This window comes from Trichoplusia ni, unplaced genomic scaffold (genome assembly GCF_003590095.1).
Source record: "Trichoplusia ni isolate ovarian cell line Hi5 unplaced genomic scaffold, tn1 tig00004074, whole genome shotgun sequence".
NCBI lineage: Eukaryota > Metazoa > Arthropoda > Insecta > Lepidoptera > Noctuidae > Trichoplusia > Trichoplusia ni.
The window spans coordinates 1-18,384 of record NW_020800502.1 but is presented as its reverse complement, the minus strand read 5'-3'; the positions used below and the strand labels follow the sequence as shown (position 1 = coordinate 18,384).

The following is an 18,384-nucleotide window of genomic DNA, read 5'->3' as shown; positions in this document are numbered from 1 at the left end:
TCATAACGAGTTCCTCCGTGTTTCGGAAGGCACGTTAAATTGTGGGTCCCGGCTGTTATTCCTACATCTTTGACAGTCGTTACAGGTAGTCAGAAGCTTGAAAAAGTCTGACAGCCAGTCTAGCCAAGGGGTATCGTGTTGCCCAGGTAACTGGGTTAAGGAGGTCAGATAGGCAGTCGCTCCTTGTAAAACACTGGTGCTTAGCTGAAACCGGTTGGACTGGTAGCCGACCCCAACGTAGTTGGGAAAAGGCTAGGCCAATGATAGGTAATAAAATGTTCAATATTTTTATTAAAGATTTTAATCTCCAGTGTATTAGACATGTTGATCAAATCATGAAATATACGGGCAATAAAAAGAACGTGATAACAAATACTGGTGATATGGTGTCACATCAGTTTCAACCGCCCGATACAGTTAATACTAGTCAAGGAGCTAGTGGTGCGTCTGTTGCACCAGGTTCGGTATGCACCACTGACGATGATGGTGGTGGAGGAGTGGGGTGATTGTAATTGTGAGGCAAACGAGAGTGAGGGAATGGCCGCCGATAATGTAGCAACGCCGCCGCCGCTAGCAGGGCAGGGCGAAATTGCTGCGCCCGAGGGAAATCAGGCCCCAAGTACCGACGGACACGTGGTTGACTTACAATCGGAACTTTCAGCCACACCCTCACGCTCGAAGCGTACAAGAACAATAGTTGATTATAAGAAATACTTTTAAATACCTACAAATTTTGTAATTACATATAGTTGGTATTTATATGGTCACCAGGTTTCAAAATCTAAGTGTGAAGGAGTGATGTATATGTACCTACACAACTACGTACGCGCATGCCGCCGCCGCGATCGAGTGCGCCTGCGCGCGCGCGCAGGGGCAGTAATAAACTAGTGTCCAACGCAAGCGGTTGTTTCATTCGAGGTGTTAAAAAACCTCTCAGCGGCGGGTTTCTCAGTCAATCTGAAGAAATGTACGTTTTTAGATACGGAGGTTGAATACTTAGGACGGCTGATTGGACATGGTCAGGTACGGCCGAGTCCGAGTAAAACTGATGCTTTGGTTAAGTCGCCAAAACTCACAAATGTAAAAGCGTCAGTTTTTGGGGCTGGCAGGTTATTTTCGAAGGTACATTGCTGAATATGCCTCAAAGACTGCTTGTATTGCCAAGCTACTGAGAAAGGGCGTGCCTTTTGTTTGGGGACCGGAACAAGATGTCGCTCGCGACTATATCATTAAGTGTTTAACTGAGGAGCCCGTTTTAGCAATTTTCAATCCCAGTCTGCCCACAGAACTACATACCGATGCTAGTTCGGGCTCTTCAGGAACATGAGGGAAGGCGTAAGCGAGTTGTCGGGTATTACAGTACGTCCACCCAAAGAGCGGAATCAAGATATCACAGCTACGAATTAGAGACCTTAGCTGTGGTGCGTGCTTTGCAACACTTTCGGCATTATTTATTTGTTAGGGATAACAAACAGCAGTATATTACAAAGTAGGCAAAAAATATAAAACTTACAATAAAAGTAATAAATATACTACTCAAAATCTAGTTATAAAAAAAAAACTTATTTTACTTTACTTACCTATTTTACTTATAAACTATATATTAAGGCTATGATCTTTTAAAATAGTCGTAATTTCACTTTTAAATACAGTTTTACTGAGAAACATAATGTCAGTAGAGCCAAACTGTTTATTATAGGTGTCAACCAAACGATATAACAGCGAGCGAACACCTGAGTTAGTTTGACAAAATGAGGTAGCAAATAGGCGTCTAGAACGAACCTCGCGACCGTTTACAGTTCTAGGGATCAGGTAGCATAATCTGCTCACAAGATCAGTACAATCAAATTTATTGCGGCATATGCCAAACAGAGTCATCATTTCAAGTAGAGTGCGACGGAATTGTAGGGTCATGAGATTATATTTTTCAAGCAATAATTTAGTGGATATTTTAGTTTTATAGCATCTGTAATGCATGGAACGGAGGAACTTACGTTGAACCAGCTCAATGTTCTCAACGTACTTTTTATAATAAGGGTTCCAAATGGGTACTGCGTATTCGAGTTGTGGCCTTATAATTGATGTGCATAGATGTAGGCAGTGGCGTGCAGTCCATAGAGACAAAAAGACACTGCCTACCCTGAGAAATTCAGATATTATAGGTACACTAGCTTGTGCCCGCGACTTCGTCCGCGTGGAATAGTGACTTCCGGCAGAAAAGTATAGATAGCTGTGTCCGCGACTCCGTCAGCGTGTAACTCCTTGTGTATTAAGTTAATGTATTGGTAATATTTATTATTATTATTTATATTGGTAATATTGTTTAGATCACGTTCACATAAGGCTTAACCCTTTATAAGACACAGAACTTAAAAATATTTATAGCTTTTAAACTTTATAATAATGTGTTAAGGTTCAAATTCTGGTGGCAATATAAGTACCACTGCCTTATAAAGGTAAGGTAAAGGTACCTATAAAACGAAAATACTTTAGTGCAAAGCTTCCGGGTAAACTATATTGAAAGTTGACCCGTCCGGCACGTGAACATAAAGACTTTTAGAACTGCTAACACGGGAAAGAGCAACATACAACTGACCATGTGAGAAACAACTGACACTGAGATCTACTCCAGCAACACGAAAAGTCTGCCCTTGAGCCTTGTTAATTGTCATTGCATAACACACCGGTACTGGGAATTGCGTCCTTTTAAATTGGAATGGAAAATTATTTGGTATTAAGGGTATTCTGGGAATAAAGACGGTTTCTCCTGCACCGCAACCTGTTAAAATTTGAGCCTCGATTATATTTTGTTGCAACTGGGTTACTTTTAGTCGAGTTCCATTGCAAAGTTGTGGTGGTTTTAAATTTCGGAGCATAATAATCGGTATCCCAATTTTTAAACAAATTTCATGAGAGGGAAGTCCGGGCATATTTAAAGAATTTAAAAATTCTATCGGGTAATTAGTGGCTTCTTGTTCATCGACCATTCTATTTATTGATCTACATATAAACTTTGCTTTCCCCCTGTATATTCGACAGTATTTTGTTATTGATCTCAGATGCCTGGTCATTGCGAGGAGTTAAAATAGATCTTTCGCATAGCCAAGAATTGTCCCTATTTAATATATTTGTTACGTCACCGTAAACCGACGATATAAGATGTGGTTGAGATTGCACCATACAACATAATTCAGGCGTCAGTATAAGTTTTCCTTGGTGTAGTTGTGGATAGGTACCTTCACCAATCTTTAATAATGTGTCAGAAAATTGACTATCATCCGGGTTATCTCCAGTTCTCACTCGCATATTTATAGTCAAATGCACCGATTGTATATCTCGCCATAAATAAGAGCTTTTCAGGCAAGCCCTAACCTCATCAGCTCGGGTTCCCCGTGGTATTACCGGTAAGGTTTGTCGGAAATCACCACAAAATAAAACCGTGATACCGCCCATTGGTCCATCATTTTGTCTTATATCCCTTAAAGTTCTGTCTACCGCTTCTACTCCTTTTCGATGGGCCATCGTACATTCATCCCATATGATTAAACTACACTCGCGTAATACCTTAGCTTTGTCGCTATTTCTTGAAATACTACAGGTTGGATTTTCCGTGCGATCTAAATCAATTGGTATTTTAAACATACTGTGAGCAGTTTTACCTCCTGGTAGCAATGTTGCAGCTATCCCTGATGAAGCTACGGCAAGCGCAATTTTACGCTGATTTCGAACATAAGCCAATATTAATTTAGTCAAAAAGGTTTTTCCAGTTCCTCCAGGTGCATCTAAAAACCATATTGTTCCCAAATTATTTTGAACACTATTGCACACGCGGTCATAAACTGAACGTTGTTCTGCAGTCATCATTGGGACACCGTTTTCTAATGTTGTCAGCAGTTCCGTTAAATTGTAACCAATCTCTGCGGAATATTCCCTATTAGTTACCTCTCCGACTGAGGTTGGTGTTGGCAAACCATATTCACAGAGTGATTTACCGCCTACTGCTGTTAAGTCATCCTGAAGAGCTAATAAGCACTGATTTATGGCAAGATCACGGAAATTATCATTAGTTGTGCCTTCATCATTGTTAGGTATATTTCTAAGAAAGTCTTCTGAAAATTTTTCTTTATATTTTTCCCATAATGTTACAGCATCTGACAAATTACAAAATGTGAGTAATGTTACAAATAAATGGCGTAACCGTCGTGGATTATCACTAACACAGGATTCTGCTAAAGCGTCATCCCAATGCTGATCATTTTCAAGCAAATGACGCGCTTGGCAAGCTGCTTGATAAGTGGGATAAACAACATCGTCTACTTTTCTCAAATCTATAAATGAGGTTGGTCCTCGCACGGTATGTAATAATAATCGCAAATAGAAACACTCAGCGTTGTTAGGATGAACGGTGTACACTCTACCAAGAACATGTTCTTTAAAAATACCTGACTCGCCATCTACAGGCCTGCCACGGCGTCTTCGATTAAAGACACCCCGTTGCTTATCGTAGGTATAATACGATGGAACTTCCTCATACAAAAGAGATTTTGCAAAATCATCAGTTTGGCAAAGTCGAAAGAATGCTAATAAACTTGTTTGTCTAGGGTTCTCTAACCGTTCTGTGACATTTTCGGCGTTGAAATATATACGTTGGCCGCCTTCAAGATGAACATCCAGATGAGTCACAGGTGGATATCTTTCGTGAATGTTGAAACTTAAGATCCGCCACACAGCTTCTGAAGAAATTATATATCTGCCTGACTGAAATCTTGTAACTTCATCATGTTCATTTCTCAAAGCAAATGTAGCTTGGTCACTGCCCTTATTAATATACTTACAAATATATTTTATTGACTCTACACTATTACACATTTCAACATTTATGTGAGCTTGAAATGCTCTGGACAACACAGGAGAATACGGAACGACCCACCTATTATCTAAAGTAACTTGTTGTCCAGACACTCGCTTTTCAACAGTAAAACCATCATTATCTCTTGAACGGCGACGATATAATGGGTATCCATCATGTCCTGTTACAGTGCCATCCACTAAGGCTTTTGGATATCTTTTAGTGCAACGACCGTCTTGCATGCAAGGAGAATTCCCGTTAAACGAACCACATGGACCATGTATCATATGAGTTTTAACAATGTCGTATAACACGGGATCTGCAATCGGACTTGGAATTTCAGCACTGATTAAACTGTCTACATCATTAGGTCGAACCTTATCTTTTAACCAAAGCAGGATATGTGCGTGAGGTAAGCCGCGTTTTTGCCATTCAATACTATACATATAACACAATACTTCTCCAAAAATTTTATCTTTGGTAAGTAGATCTATCATTGATTTTAATTTTAAATGAAAAACTCTTGCTATGATATCATGGCGGTCATGCGGTGCTTGACCCTCAAGAAGCTCCCGAGTAATTTCATCCCACTTAGGATTGGTAGTTACAGTAATAAATAAGTCGGGACGTCCATATTTTCTTACGTAACAAAAAGCATCTTGAGTACGTTCGTGCATGTATCGTGGACCACCAGTAAAAGAAGAGGGCAAAATAACTAAACGACCCATATTCACCGTATCGTTATCTTGCTGCATGGCGTCGCGAAGGTGCACGTATTCTTCAACGCGCAGCTGCCTTTGATTAGATCGTATCTAAACTAATCTTTCGGTTTCAATTTTTGCGTACATGTCAACAATAAACTGATTGAAGAAGCCACGAAAACGTTGAAAGTATACAAACCTATTCCGTCTTACTTGCAAGTGGTAACAGTAAAATTGAAGGCATGAAATCTTTTTATTATAATTAGGTGCGCCTGTACGCGGATCAGTTTGGTATAAAGCAAAATTATAACCATCTTCCCCTCGACAGTATATCAAAGGATATTGCAAACTGTCGTAAGCCCTGTGGGTTTCATAAATACGTTGCAAACGATTATCTCTGGAACGGATAACGATATCACGCCTATCACATTCCTGGTCGACCAATACCACAGCAACTTCATTCGTGGATGGAGCATTATAACGCCCAGGGTGTTCCTGAGTTGGACGCCTATCGGCATTTATAACAATTTTATAATTGTTATCATCATCTCGAGGAAGAGCTTCTAATGCCGATTTAAAACTGCACACATACGAATTAACCTGATGCAACATGTTCTGAAGTTGTGATATGAGTTCAGTATTTAAATTCGGGAAATATTGATTTCTTATATTCGACTGTTCGTTGTAGTCGGATACAAAATATATTCGAAGAAACTTAGGTTGGTTTTCAGGCAAAAGGGATCCTATCAAATGGTAAACCTGACCTTGTATCTTAAAAGTAGGCATGAAATGACCTTCTGAGATTTGTTGAGCGCCAAAGGATGTCATTTGAAATGCACTATTATAAGTGCGAATATTATCTAAAAACTGTTTAGATTGTATATGTTCCCCTAAAAGTAGTGATTTCAAAGGTTCCGGTGGGTCTTCGAGTGAAGGCAAATTTATTTTACCTGTAGAACAACAGAAACCAGCTGACTCCTTACTCCACTTTGAAGCATTACAAAAACGACATACCACGTTCATATCGCCTATTACAGAAGATGATCCATAATCAATTGTGAGGTTATAAGCAAACCCACTTTTATATTTGTCGGACCAAGCCACCGAATTTCTAGATTGATCTTCTATGTGTACATCTAAGTTATTAAGGCTATGTCGAAATTTGTCTGCAGTAAGACGGGCCTCTCGCTGTTCGTCCGTTTCAAGAGACCGAATATTTTCGATTCTTAATCTTTCATTAGACAAACTTACTGATCGTTCTTGTCTCAAAGAATTATAATATTCGCGTACCGACTCTAGTCGTTGTTCATGCTCATGTGCGTCTTCGAGAGATCGAATAACATTATGGTGCACCCTATCATTTGTCAAACGGTCTTCATATTGAGTTAAAGTTTCAGATTCTCGAGATAAAATATGACGTTCGCGGTCAGCTGTGAGACGCAATTCCCTCTCAGTGTAGGTTTCTGACTCGCGAGACAATATATGACGTTCGCGGTCAGCTGTGAGACGCAATTCTTTCTCAGTGTAGGTTTCTGACTCGCGAGACAATATATGACGTTCGCGGTCAGCTGTGAGACGCAATTCCCTCTCAGTGTAGGTTTCTGACTCGCGAGACAATATATGACGTTCGCGGTCAGCTGTGAGACGCAATTCCCTCTCAGTGTAGGTTTCTGACTCGCGAGACAATATATGACGTTCGCGGTCAGCTGTGAGACGCAATTCCCTCTCAGTGTAGGTTTCTGACTCGCGAGACAATATATGACGTTCGCGGTCAGCTGTGAGACGCAATTCTCTGTCAGTGAAGGTTTCTGACTCGCGAGACAATATATGACGTTCGCGGTCAGCTGTGAGACGCAATTCCCTCTCAGTGTAGGTTTCTGACTCGCGAGACAATGTATGCCGTTCGCGGTCAGCAGTGAGACGCAATTCTCGTTGTGACGCAGTTTCAGCATCTCGGGATAACACATGTTGTTCTCGGTCAATGGTAAGCCTCAGCTCTCGTTGAGAAGAGCTTTGAGACGCCCGTGATGTAGCTCGTCTCGCTCTGTCAGCTGCTAATCGCATCTCTCTCTCTGGAGAGCTTTCATTGGCTCGAGAGGTTGAGGCACTAACTCTCATAGAGTTTAACCGATGTGCTCTTTCCTCTGCCGATTCTTGAGAACGCGCATTTCTCATCCTTTTAGCATCTCTCGAATTTCGAGATAAAGATGGTCGTTTTTTAGGTGGCATTGTGTATTTTTAATCGACGGTAACTGAAGCTACCTTACACTTACAATTATATATAGTTATTATGTAATAATTACGAAAATAAACTATTAATATAATAAAACACTACCAATTACGAAAATAAACTATTAATACAATTAAACACTACCAATTACGAAAATAAACTATTAATTTAATTAAACACTACCAAATTACGAAAATAAACTATTAATACAATTAAACACTACCAAAATAAATAATATAAAAATTACGAAAATAAACTATTAATATAATTAAACACTACCAATTACGAAAATAAACTATTAATACAATTAAACACTACCAAAATAACTAATAGGTGTACCTACTACTAATACTATTAATCTAATACCTATTATATAAACTAACAACAAAACAATTCTAAAAATAAACTATTCAAAGACTAAAAGTCGTGCTGATAAGCACGGTTTGCAAATAACAATTATTGATTGTCAATCAGGTCGAACAGTCTGAACGTCTATTCGCATCAACAGCCAAATATTGTATGACGCTCGAGCGCGGACCCCCCGCCTTTTTATACCTCCCGCCACGACGCGCGTCGAGCGCGGCAACCGATACACAAAAATAATCCTTATAGCATGACTCTGTATTCACGCGCGATTTCTTATTATTTCATGTATAACTTTGGTGTTTCTACACCGATTTACATGATTCTTTTTTTATTGAATAGGTAATAATGTTAACTTTTTTAATTGGGGATGAGTGATAGTGTTGTAAACGTTAGAGTAGACAAATACAATCAGAAATCTCCGAATTGCTAAGCTATCGGGAGTTTCACGTGTTATTGTGAGTCAACCATAAAAGTTAGACATATGCTGTCGAGGAATATTTTTTATATAATTTTAGGGAGAATATTTCCGTCATACATGATTTCTATGTAGCTTTAACCTATAAGCCTGCACACGTGACGGAAGCTTAAAAAATGGAGTAACTTACCCCGTTTTCCCAATATTTCCCTTCACTGCTCTGCTCCTATTGGTCGTAGCGTAATGAAAAGTATACTATAACCTGCCCAAGAGTATGAAGAATAATTGTGCCAAATTTCGTTAAAATCCGTCGAGTAGTTTTTGTTTCTATAACGAATATACAGACAGACAGACAGACAGACAGACAGACAGACAAAAATTTTACTGATTGCATTTTTGGCATCAGTAGCGATCCCTAACCACCCCTTGATAGTTATTTTTTAAATATATTTTATGTACAGAATTGACCTCTCTACAGATTTATTATAAGTATATATATAATATATATATATAGAAGATAGAAGATAGATAGATAATTACTATCCATAAAATAAACAATATTCGTAAAACATGTATCAGCGCCATCTATCTATTACACGTTGTAACATAATCTATCAAGGGAGGATAATCAATATTTCAAAATTAGTACACTTTTTTGCCGAAGTGCGCCGCCGCTGGCACCGTTTTCCCGTTGGAAAGACACTTCAACTCGATGTCTCAGTGACGTAGGTACTTTAAGCATGTGTGCGTGTGACAGACTCGTAGTCATGACAATGTGTCTATGTCTGTTTTCCTATACATATTTGTCACACAATGTCAAAATAGTCTGCGTTTTGTTAGTGTGTGTGATAAAAGAGACACTGCCTTTGCACGACAAAGACAGCGGATGACATGATCGGTTATCTGTGGTTATGTTTTGACAGTGATTATCGTAAAGTGAGCCGCAATATTTTTCGATGCATTTTTGTTTTCATTTGTCCTAATTCGTTTTCTGGGTCGTTGGTTTTTAAGTTATTTGATATAAGTCGATAAAAGAGTGAAAAATTGATTAATAATTGTGAACTTTCAAACGGCGTGTGCTCATAACACAAAAAGTGCGATTTTAAAACTATTTTTCTGTGATAAAAACAAGTGTTTGAAATAGATAAAACTACGCAAGACATCTAATAAATTAAGAAAGGTGAGTCAATCGTTCAAAACAATACGTAGAAAACATAATGATTTAAATCTAACGAGTTGCTCGTAGATACAGAGAAATCGCTTGTTCTGTTTCCCTATCCATTTATTTTAAACTATACTTAGATTTACTTCACTTATCTAAACTTATTTACAAAAAAATACAGAAAAATATCTATTTAGTACCTTTGACACGATTTATTGGTAAGATTCCCGCTTGGTACCTACTTCAACGAAAAGGTTATTTTCGTGTTTACGTACGTGGTTACAATATTACGATAGGTATGTTGTCAATAGAAAAACGTTTAAAGAAATGTATACGTTATTGACTACCTGCGATTCAATGATAAATGATCTGACGAAAAGAAAGCCTTAAAAATTTAATATTCAAATACGTTGGCTAGGTACACTAGGTAGGTAACTACAAAGTTTAACGCACATTTTAAATCCGGCTGGCCTTCTGTCCGTCTGTCTTTCGGCTGTAGGCATGAACGTTGATAGTTATTTAGAGAGTAAACAGTTTCATAGATCACCGAGAAATCGAGGTTAAGCATCATTTGTTACGGTCGTGAATTTGATGGGTAACCTTTTTTACATTTTGTACCAACAGTGAGAGTCGCGAATCAGAATCGCACTTGGCCGTTTCTTTTTGCCTACCCTGACTAAAATCTCTGTGCACGCCACTGGATGTAGGAAGGTAGAAGGCCAATTTAATTCCCTAGACGCTCTCATTACGAAACCAAACATTTTATAAGCCTTATTAACTTTGAGTCAAGATTTACGCCTAGGTCACGGGTGGATGAAACCTTGTTTAGGATAGTGTTTCCAAGAAAATAATTGACATTCAACGCATGTTTTTTCTTAGTAAACGTTATGCTATAGCATTTAGAGATGTTAAGGTGAAGCTTATTAACAGCGCAGTATTCCGAAAAACAGTCAAGATTCTTCTGAAATTCCAAACAGTCGGTTTGAACAGTAATATTTTTATAAATTTTTAAATCATCCGCGTAAAATAGGAACTTTGAACTCTTAATGCAATCTTTGATGTCGTTGATAAATAAGATAAACAGAAGGGGCCCCAAAATTGAACTTTGGGGGACTCCTGAAGTGACCCATACTGTATGAGACTCAAACCCATTTATGACAACCGAGTCCTATTAGTGACATACCACACGAACCAACGCAGTAAATCTCCTCTAATACCATTGAATGCGATTTTGTTTAGTAATAACTCATGATCCACCTTATCGAACGCCTTTTGGAAATCTGTATAAACAGCATCAATTTGCTGCCTCTTGTCTAAGCTTTCAAATAGATATGATGTGAAGATAAGGAGGCTACTTATACAGGACCTTCCTCGGACAAACCCATGTTGTTCTTTTAATATTACACGCTGAATGATAGGGTATATCTCGCTATGCATTAATCTTTCAAAAAGTTTTGAAAGGCCCGACAGCAAGGAGATTGGGCGGTGTGTAGATACATCACTTTTGGAGCCGCCTTTATGGATTGGAACTATATTTGCTCGTTTCCACACATCAGGGAATACGCCATAGGCAAGGCATTTATTATATAATATAAATAGCGGAAAGCACAATGTGTCACAGGTATTTTTTTAAAATATAGAAGGAATACCATCTGGCCCAGGTCCTTTAGAGGCATCCAATGATTTAAGTTCTTTTTGAATTTTTTGAACAGGAAAGTGCAAATATTAATATTAATATCGTAGTCGGGATTAGCGGGAGGTAGTACCCACGAATTATGATCGAAAGGAGACGGTTCGTAAACGGATTGGAAAAACATTGAAAATAAGTTACAAGTAGTAGTAGGGTCATTGGATGACTGTTGTAGATAGTGAACTGTTGCTGGAATACTATTAGTAGAGTTACGATTAGAAACGGACTTCCAAAATGCTTTAACGTTATTGGGTGATTCTCCGGAAAAAAGTAAAACAAGTTAAAAACGTCATCGTCCTCACCACACTTTTGATACTGCAGATTGATGTAATCTATATTATTTTTATCCAAGTTCGTAAAGTACTCAGGCTACTAATAGATGATAGTGGTTTCTTAGGTTTACGCGAATGTTAGACATTGAAATGAAACTACTTTTACGGATTTTATCGCGGTTTAATTTTTGATTTTAGTTCCCGACGTTTCGAAACCTTTGCAGGTATCATGGTCACGGGCAGACTGAGATGGCGTTCGTCTTGACAGAAGATGTTGCTCGTTCTACCTTCATATTTTAATTAATTATTTGTGGTCCGACCTACGCAGTATGAGCTCACTGTGTCTTGATGTCTTGCAGCGCTGCTCTTGGGTTTGGCCTTGAGTTTATTTATTATTGGATCCCAAGTAGGTGATATCTTCCAGCCATCTTCTCTATTGAAATTAGGGTGTTTTTTAATCTCAATAGCCTCGCGAAACATCCTAGGTAGGAATTTGGATTCTTTAGCGAGGATCTGTGGTTGGTCAAATCTAATATAATGGCTGGAACCTTCAGCATGTTCGGCGACTGCAGACTTCGTTGAGCGGCGGTGTTTCACGTCAGCTATGTGTTCTTTAACGCGGGTCCCTATGCTTCGTTTGGTTTGACCGATGTAAGAGAGGCCGCAGTCACAATCTAGTTTGTATACTCCTGCATCTTGTAGAGGTATGTGACACTTGACAGATGGTAAGGACTGGCTAATCTTCTTGGACGGCTTGAAGTATGTTTTAATTGAAGCTCGCTTCAGGATGTAACCAATCTTGTCAGTGACTCCTCTGACATATGGTAGTACAGCAGGCAAACAATCAACAGTGGCTGGCTTCACTCGGTTTCTGTGATGGGGCCGTGGAACTTGGAGCTTGTTGTCTCGCAGTACTTGCTTGACGTGTTGAAGCTCAGCGGCAAGGTGTCTGTCATCACAGAGTCCGTGTGCTCTCTGAAACAAAGATTTTCCCACGGTAGCTAACTGTTTAGGGTGGTGGTGAGATTCACCGTTTAAGTACCTATCTGTATGGGTCTTCTTTCGATACACGGTGTGACTTATGGTCTGATCAGGATTCCTTTTAACTAATATGTCTAAGAAGGCAAGAGATTTATTATCCTCCAACTCCATAGTGAATTGAATTTTGTTATTGATGGAGTTGAGATGTTTTAAAAATGCATTTACTTGACTGGATGGTAAAACTGTGAAAGTATCATCTACGTACCGTTTGTAGAACCTGGGAGTGAAAGGGGCTGTTTTTAAGGCTGTCTCCTCGAAGTCTTCCATGAATATATCGGCGACTACAGGGGATACAGGCGAGCCCATCGCTACACCATCTACTTGTACATAGAATTTATTGTTCCACAGTAGGTAGCCGAAACGTCGGGAACTAAAATCAAAAATTAAACCGCGATAAAATCCGTAAAAGTAGTTTCATTTCAATACTAATAGATGACTTAAAAATTTAAACAATTTAGTACTACAGTTACTTATACCAGTTGGTGAGGATAATGACGATGTTAATTTGTGTTATTTTTTTCTGGAGAATCACCCGAGCCACGAAATTAATATAATTTTTATAACATGCCTGTTTTTTTAAATTTAGCTCTGTAAATAGAAAACAGTTCGTAGTCGCAAGTGTTTCCATATTTCTTCCACTTAATCCACACTCTAGATTTCATTTTAAATAAATGCGAAAGCGATATAGTGAACCAGTCTGGGAATTTGAAATTTTTAGTTCTGTGAGTGGGAGTATGTAATTTAATAATTTCGTCGTCATAGAATATTGAAACGGCTTCATCAGGTGGTAAATTATCAAGTAACATGTTCCAATCTGTTTTTTCGATGTCTGTATTTAAAGCATTGTAATTAGATTTGTGATAACTTAGTTGTTAATACACAAATGAAACGGCTGGCCTTTTATATAGAAAAAGGATTTATTTGTCACTATAATTAGTTATAACAAATATACGAAGGGCGCGCCTATGCGCGCGCACCGTCGTCTGTACCGTTTCGCGTTTCTTGAAATTGTGTCGTCCGGCCGGCGGGGTTCGCGCGAGCGCCGTTCGCTCCTCCCGCGCCCCTCTACGCCCCCTGGTTCGCCTTGCGCGTGAACATCGAGCGGCGGGGTTTGCACGAGCGCCGCTCGCTGCTCCCGCGCCCCTATGTTTGAATGTTTAGGCCAAAGACTATAAAACCTCTTGACGGCGCATCCAGTGCTTTGACGTTCGAAAACTATTAGTATTTTGTCGCCTAATAAGCTATCTGTATGAGTGACCATTTTAGTTTGTGTCCAAGTGTTAGACCTGTGCGCACGCTAAATTATCGTAAATTGTTAAAATTATTTTGCAATTAAAACGCATTAAAATGCCTTCTTGTGCGGTGAAGTGGTGTGGGAAACATTCCAAGACATCGAGTTACAAAAAGGATGGTATAACTTTTCACCGGTAAGTAAGCAGAACGATTATTTTATTTATTTTTGTAGGTTATACGAGATCTGTATGTGTCAAGATAAAATGGATGGCGGGTGACAGATGCAAAGGTGCAGAAACGCGCGTTTATGTCTTTTGGAAAAGTCTCTTTCTTTCATTAGTCCAATTCTAATGCGGGTATCTCTTTCTTCCCAATTTGTAGGTTTATCGTAAAAAATAGTGCTGTTACTTTTAGCTGAAGTCAATTCAAACAAATATCGATAATCACAAAATAAAATTTAAGAAAAATTATATGAAGAATTTCATTACTATTTTGCTCAATTAATTAAGTACATGTTTTCATTTTAGGTTTCCGAAGATTCCGGAACTAAAAGAAAAGTGGATGAATAAAATTAATAGGGAAAATTGGTTCCCAACGAAATACAGTGCTGTCTGTTCAAGGCACTTCACACCTGATTGTTTTGAGTATTTAAAACAACGTCGCCGTTTATTTAGTTCAGCAATACCAACAATGTTTCTACCAATTTTGGTACGATTTGTTTTATTGATAAAATGCTAAGAAAAGTCAAAACATAAATATAAAACATTATTTTATTACAGGCTTCACCTTATAGTTTGACTGAGTCTAATACTAACGTACCTGGGCCTTCGCATCACAATACCGGCCAAGTAAGTTGATTTTTTTTATGATAGGTCAGTGGATTAAATTTAATGTAACTGCGGTTGTTGTACCCGATATTTTCAATTTTAGAGTTTATCATCAAAAACAGAAGTGCATTCTGAAGTTAATACAATAATTGAAGACCAGACTCTTGCGCCGTGCGGTCTACTAGATGATAGTCACATTCTTAGGCCTTCCCATGTTTATGAAAGTCCCGTAAGCTTAATTTTATAATATTTCACATATTACTTTATAACTAAGTAGTTCTGTTAAGTCCACTATTAATATTTCTTATTATATTTTCAGAGTTCAACAATGAATACCAAAGTAATAGTAGACCCAGAAATTGGTGAGCTCAGTCCACGAAAACGCAAAATGAAACGACAAATAGACCATCTAATATATTCTCTAAATAACAAGAAAAAACATGTAAAGAGGCTTCAAGACAAAAATAGAGTGTTGGTAAAAAAAAATGCGAATCTAAAAGAAATTTTAAATACATTGTCTCAAAAATCTTATATAACCGAAGAAAATGAAAATATTTTATCCTGCATAGGTGTACAAAATCGAGAAACTAGTTAAACGTCAAATACTTAAATCTAAAACAGGACATATGCCAAAACTAAAATACTCTCCAGAATTACGAGCGTTCGCTTTGACACTGCATTTCTATTCGCCAAAGGCATATAATTTTGTAAGAAAAACATTTAGTACATGTTTACCAGCCACGAGCACGCTCAGAAAGTGGTATCAGTCGGTTGATGGTAAACCAGGGTTTACGAAAGAGGCGATTGATGCCATTAAAATCAAAGCGACAGAATCAAAACAAAAACTTTACGCTACTATTATATTTGATGAAATGGCTATAAGAAGCGGAGTCGAATATCACCCCCAAGGCCGGAGGTATTATGGCCACGTTAGTTTCGGTACCAGCTTGGAAACAGATTGCCAAGATGAAGCCAAGGAAGCACTAGTATTTTTGTTGGTACCGATCAACGCTTCCTGGAAAATTCCAATTGGATATTTTTTAATAAATGGCGTTAACTCTGAGCAGAAAGTGGCTCTTTTAACGGAAGCCATTCATTTAGTAGAAGAAGCTGGTGTTGGAATTAAAGCTGTCACATTTGACGGTTGTCCAGCGAATTTGACGATGGCCAAAAAGTTAGGCTGTTCTTTTGAAGGTAGTAATTTCAATACTACCTTTAAAAACCCCAGCAATGATGATAAAATTGCAGTATTTCTAGATCCGGCGCACATGATAAAGCTAATAAGAAATGCGTTCGAGTGCTATAAAAATTTTCAAGACAAACATGGTGAGACCATTTCCTGGCAACACCTTGTAAATTTACATAATTTGCAAGAAGCAGAAAATTTTCATCTTGCTAATCGCATCAGAGCAGCTCACATATTTTTTAAAAGTAAAATAATGAAAGTGAGCTTGGCTACCCAAATTTTTAGCAAGAGTGTGTCAGATTCACTCATGTTTTGCAAGGAACAACTCAATTTACGGGAATTTGAGCAGGTTACACCGACAGCACGTTTTTTGGACTTGATAAATGACCTATTTGATATCCTAGACTCGCATACCCACGGTTACGGCCTGAAAAGGGCGGTAAATGTTGAAAATGCAACCAATGTGCTAGTAAAACTTAGGGCTTCAAAAGATACTTTATTAAACTTGTCTACTCAGATAAAAATAAAAAATACTGATCAAACTGTTCTACTCATAAAATCACCAGATATACTGGATTTCTAGGATTTTGTGTATGTATCGAAAGTGCGATATACCTTATCCAGGACCTCGTTGTAAATCCAAACTACGCATTAAAATACTTACCACTCCACAAAATCAGCCAGGATCATTTGGAGCATTTTTTTGGAAGTGTAAGATGTCATGGGGGTTCAAACAATAATCCCAGCGCTCGACAGTTCGAGAGTATTTATAAAAAGCTTCTCACCTATGCACAAATAAGAAATAGCGGCAGTGGAAATTGCTCTGCTTTACATCAAATGTCTATTTTGCAATGTACATCACCAGTGGATCGTATCAATGTCACAACACGATACAGAGACCTTACAGACACACATGAAAAGTCAATTGAAAGCGAAAATGTAGATTTTCCTGAACTTGAAGATCTTACACACGTTTCAGAATTTGGTGAAAGGGTTCTTGAATACATGGCCGGCTACACCGTCCATGCATTGATAAAGAAATTAAAATGTCAAACGTGTATTGGAGCTTTGATTGGCTTAGAAAATGTTAACTCCTTACAGTACCAAAAAGATCTAAATAAGAACAAGTTACTTTATGGTTCCACCACCGTTATAGAAATTTGTCGCCGTTGTGAAATGTACATAAAGAGGGCGATCAAAGAAAACGGATCCAAAGTACTGCCCTCAAAATGTAATACAGATTACTTCATCCGATTAGTTATGAAATCGTTCATCGGGAAAAAATTATTCCCGGAAATATTATTTCATCAATTTGAAGTAGAAAGCTCTAATCACTTGATTGATTTAACAAAATGCATAATCCAAAAGTACGTAGACGCTCGATTGTCATTTTTAACTAAGCACAATCAGGACCCTAAAGCTTTTATACGCAAAACTTACACTAAACTTATTCATTTTAAAAATCAGTAATAACTTATTTCGGTTTGTTCATTAATATTTAAATTCTAGTTTTTCGTTACCACCACCTTTACTATAATATCATTTTGAGAGCGTCAGAATTGTGAGTGTTTTTTTAAGAACTCTTAATTAAATCTCTTTGGCTTTGAAAGTTTTGAAGGTTTGTGTTTGTTTGTGTCTTTAAAATTAAAAAAAATACGGTTGGATAAAGTTGATTAAACATTTTATTTTTGTTTGGTGTATCATTTTTTATCCTAATGGTACTACTTTACATACCTACTGTGCACATTACCTACCACCACCTACAACCACATCAAGTTGCATATCTATTCACAACCTCAATAATAAGGGCCGTTCTAGTACATTTTGCACATGGCAATTATAGATTATATGAAGTTTTTAACAAAATCACATTTATACATTATTTTATTTTACCATCATTACCTTTCATTTAAATAGGGTATTTCTACGACTATTTGTATAGTCGAATTAAAAGAATCATAAAGTCGATTTATCGATATCGATTAATTTGGAAAAAAATTATTGAACGGCACTTTGCAGAAATATTTGTACTGACATTGTTGCATTAGCCAATCACAAGCGCGCATTTTTCTTCACTCCCCGACCCGCTGTTGTGAGTCGCGTTCTTAGAAGAAATAAGCCTATCGGCTCTCAAGTGGTTAGATTCTCTTTGGTGTGAGGAGTACGCCAAATCCCATGGGTTGGTGTATAACTGCAAAAAGTCTGAGATCATGGTTTTTGAGACTAGGGGTAGGACACATGATAATATACCACCTCTAATACTCAACGGAACAGCATTGAGAAGAGTATTCAGATTTAAATATCTTGGTCATGTGTTAACGCCTAGTCTCAAGGACGATGAAGACATTGAGCGGGAGCGGAGAGCGTTGTCAGTTCGAGCAAACATGATAGCTCGCAGGTTTGCACGGTGCT

The 18,384-nt window shown here is 38.1% G+C and overlaps 1 protein-coding gene across 1 annotated transcript; it reads left to right on the top strand.

The window, feature by feature from the left end:
- Positions 1-13,968: 13,968 nt before the first annotated feature.
- LOC113508188 (THAP domain-containing protein 3-like) lies at positions 13,969-15,375 on the top strand (the record flags this gene model as incomplete). The annotated part of the gene is made up of 5 exons (XM_026891145.1): positions 13,969-14,153; positions 14,487-14,667; positions 14,739-14,807; positions 14,890-15,015; positions 15,106-15,375. Coding segments are annotated over exons 1-5 (726 nt in total), but the record flags the coding sequence as incomplete, so codon positions are not given.
- Between the last annotated feature and the right edge of the window lie 3,009 nt (positions 15,376-18,384).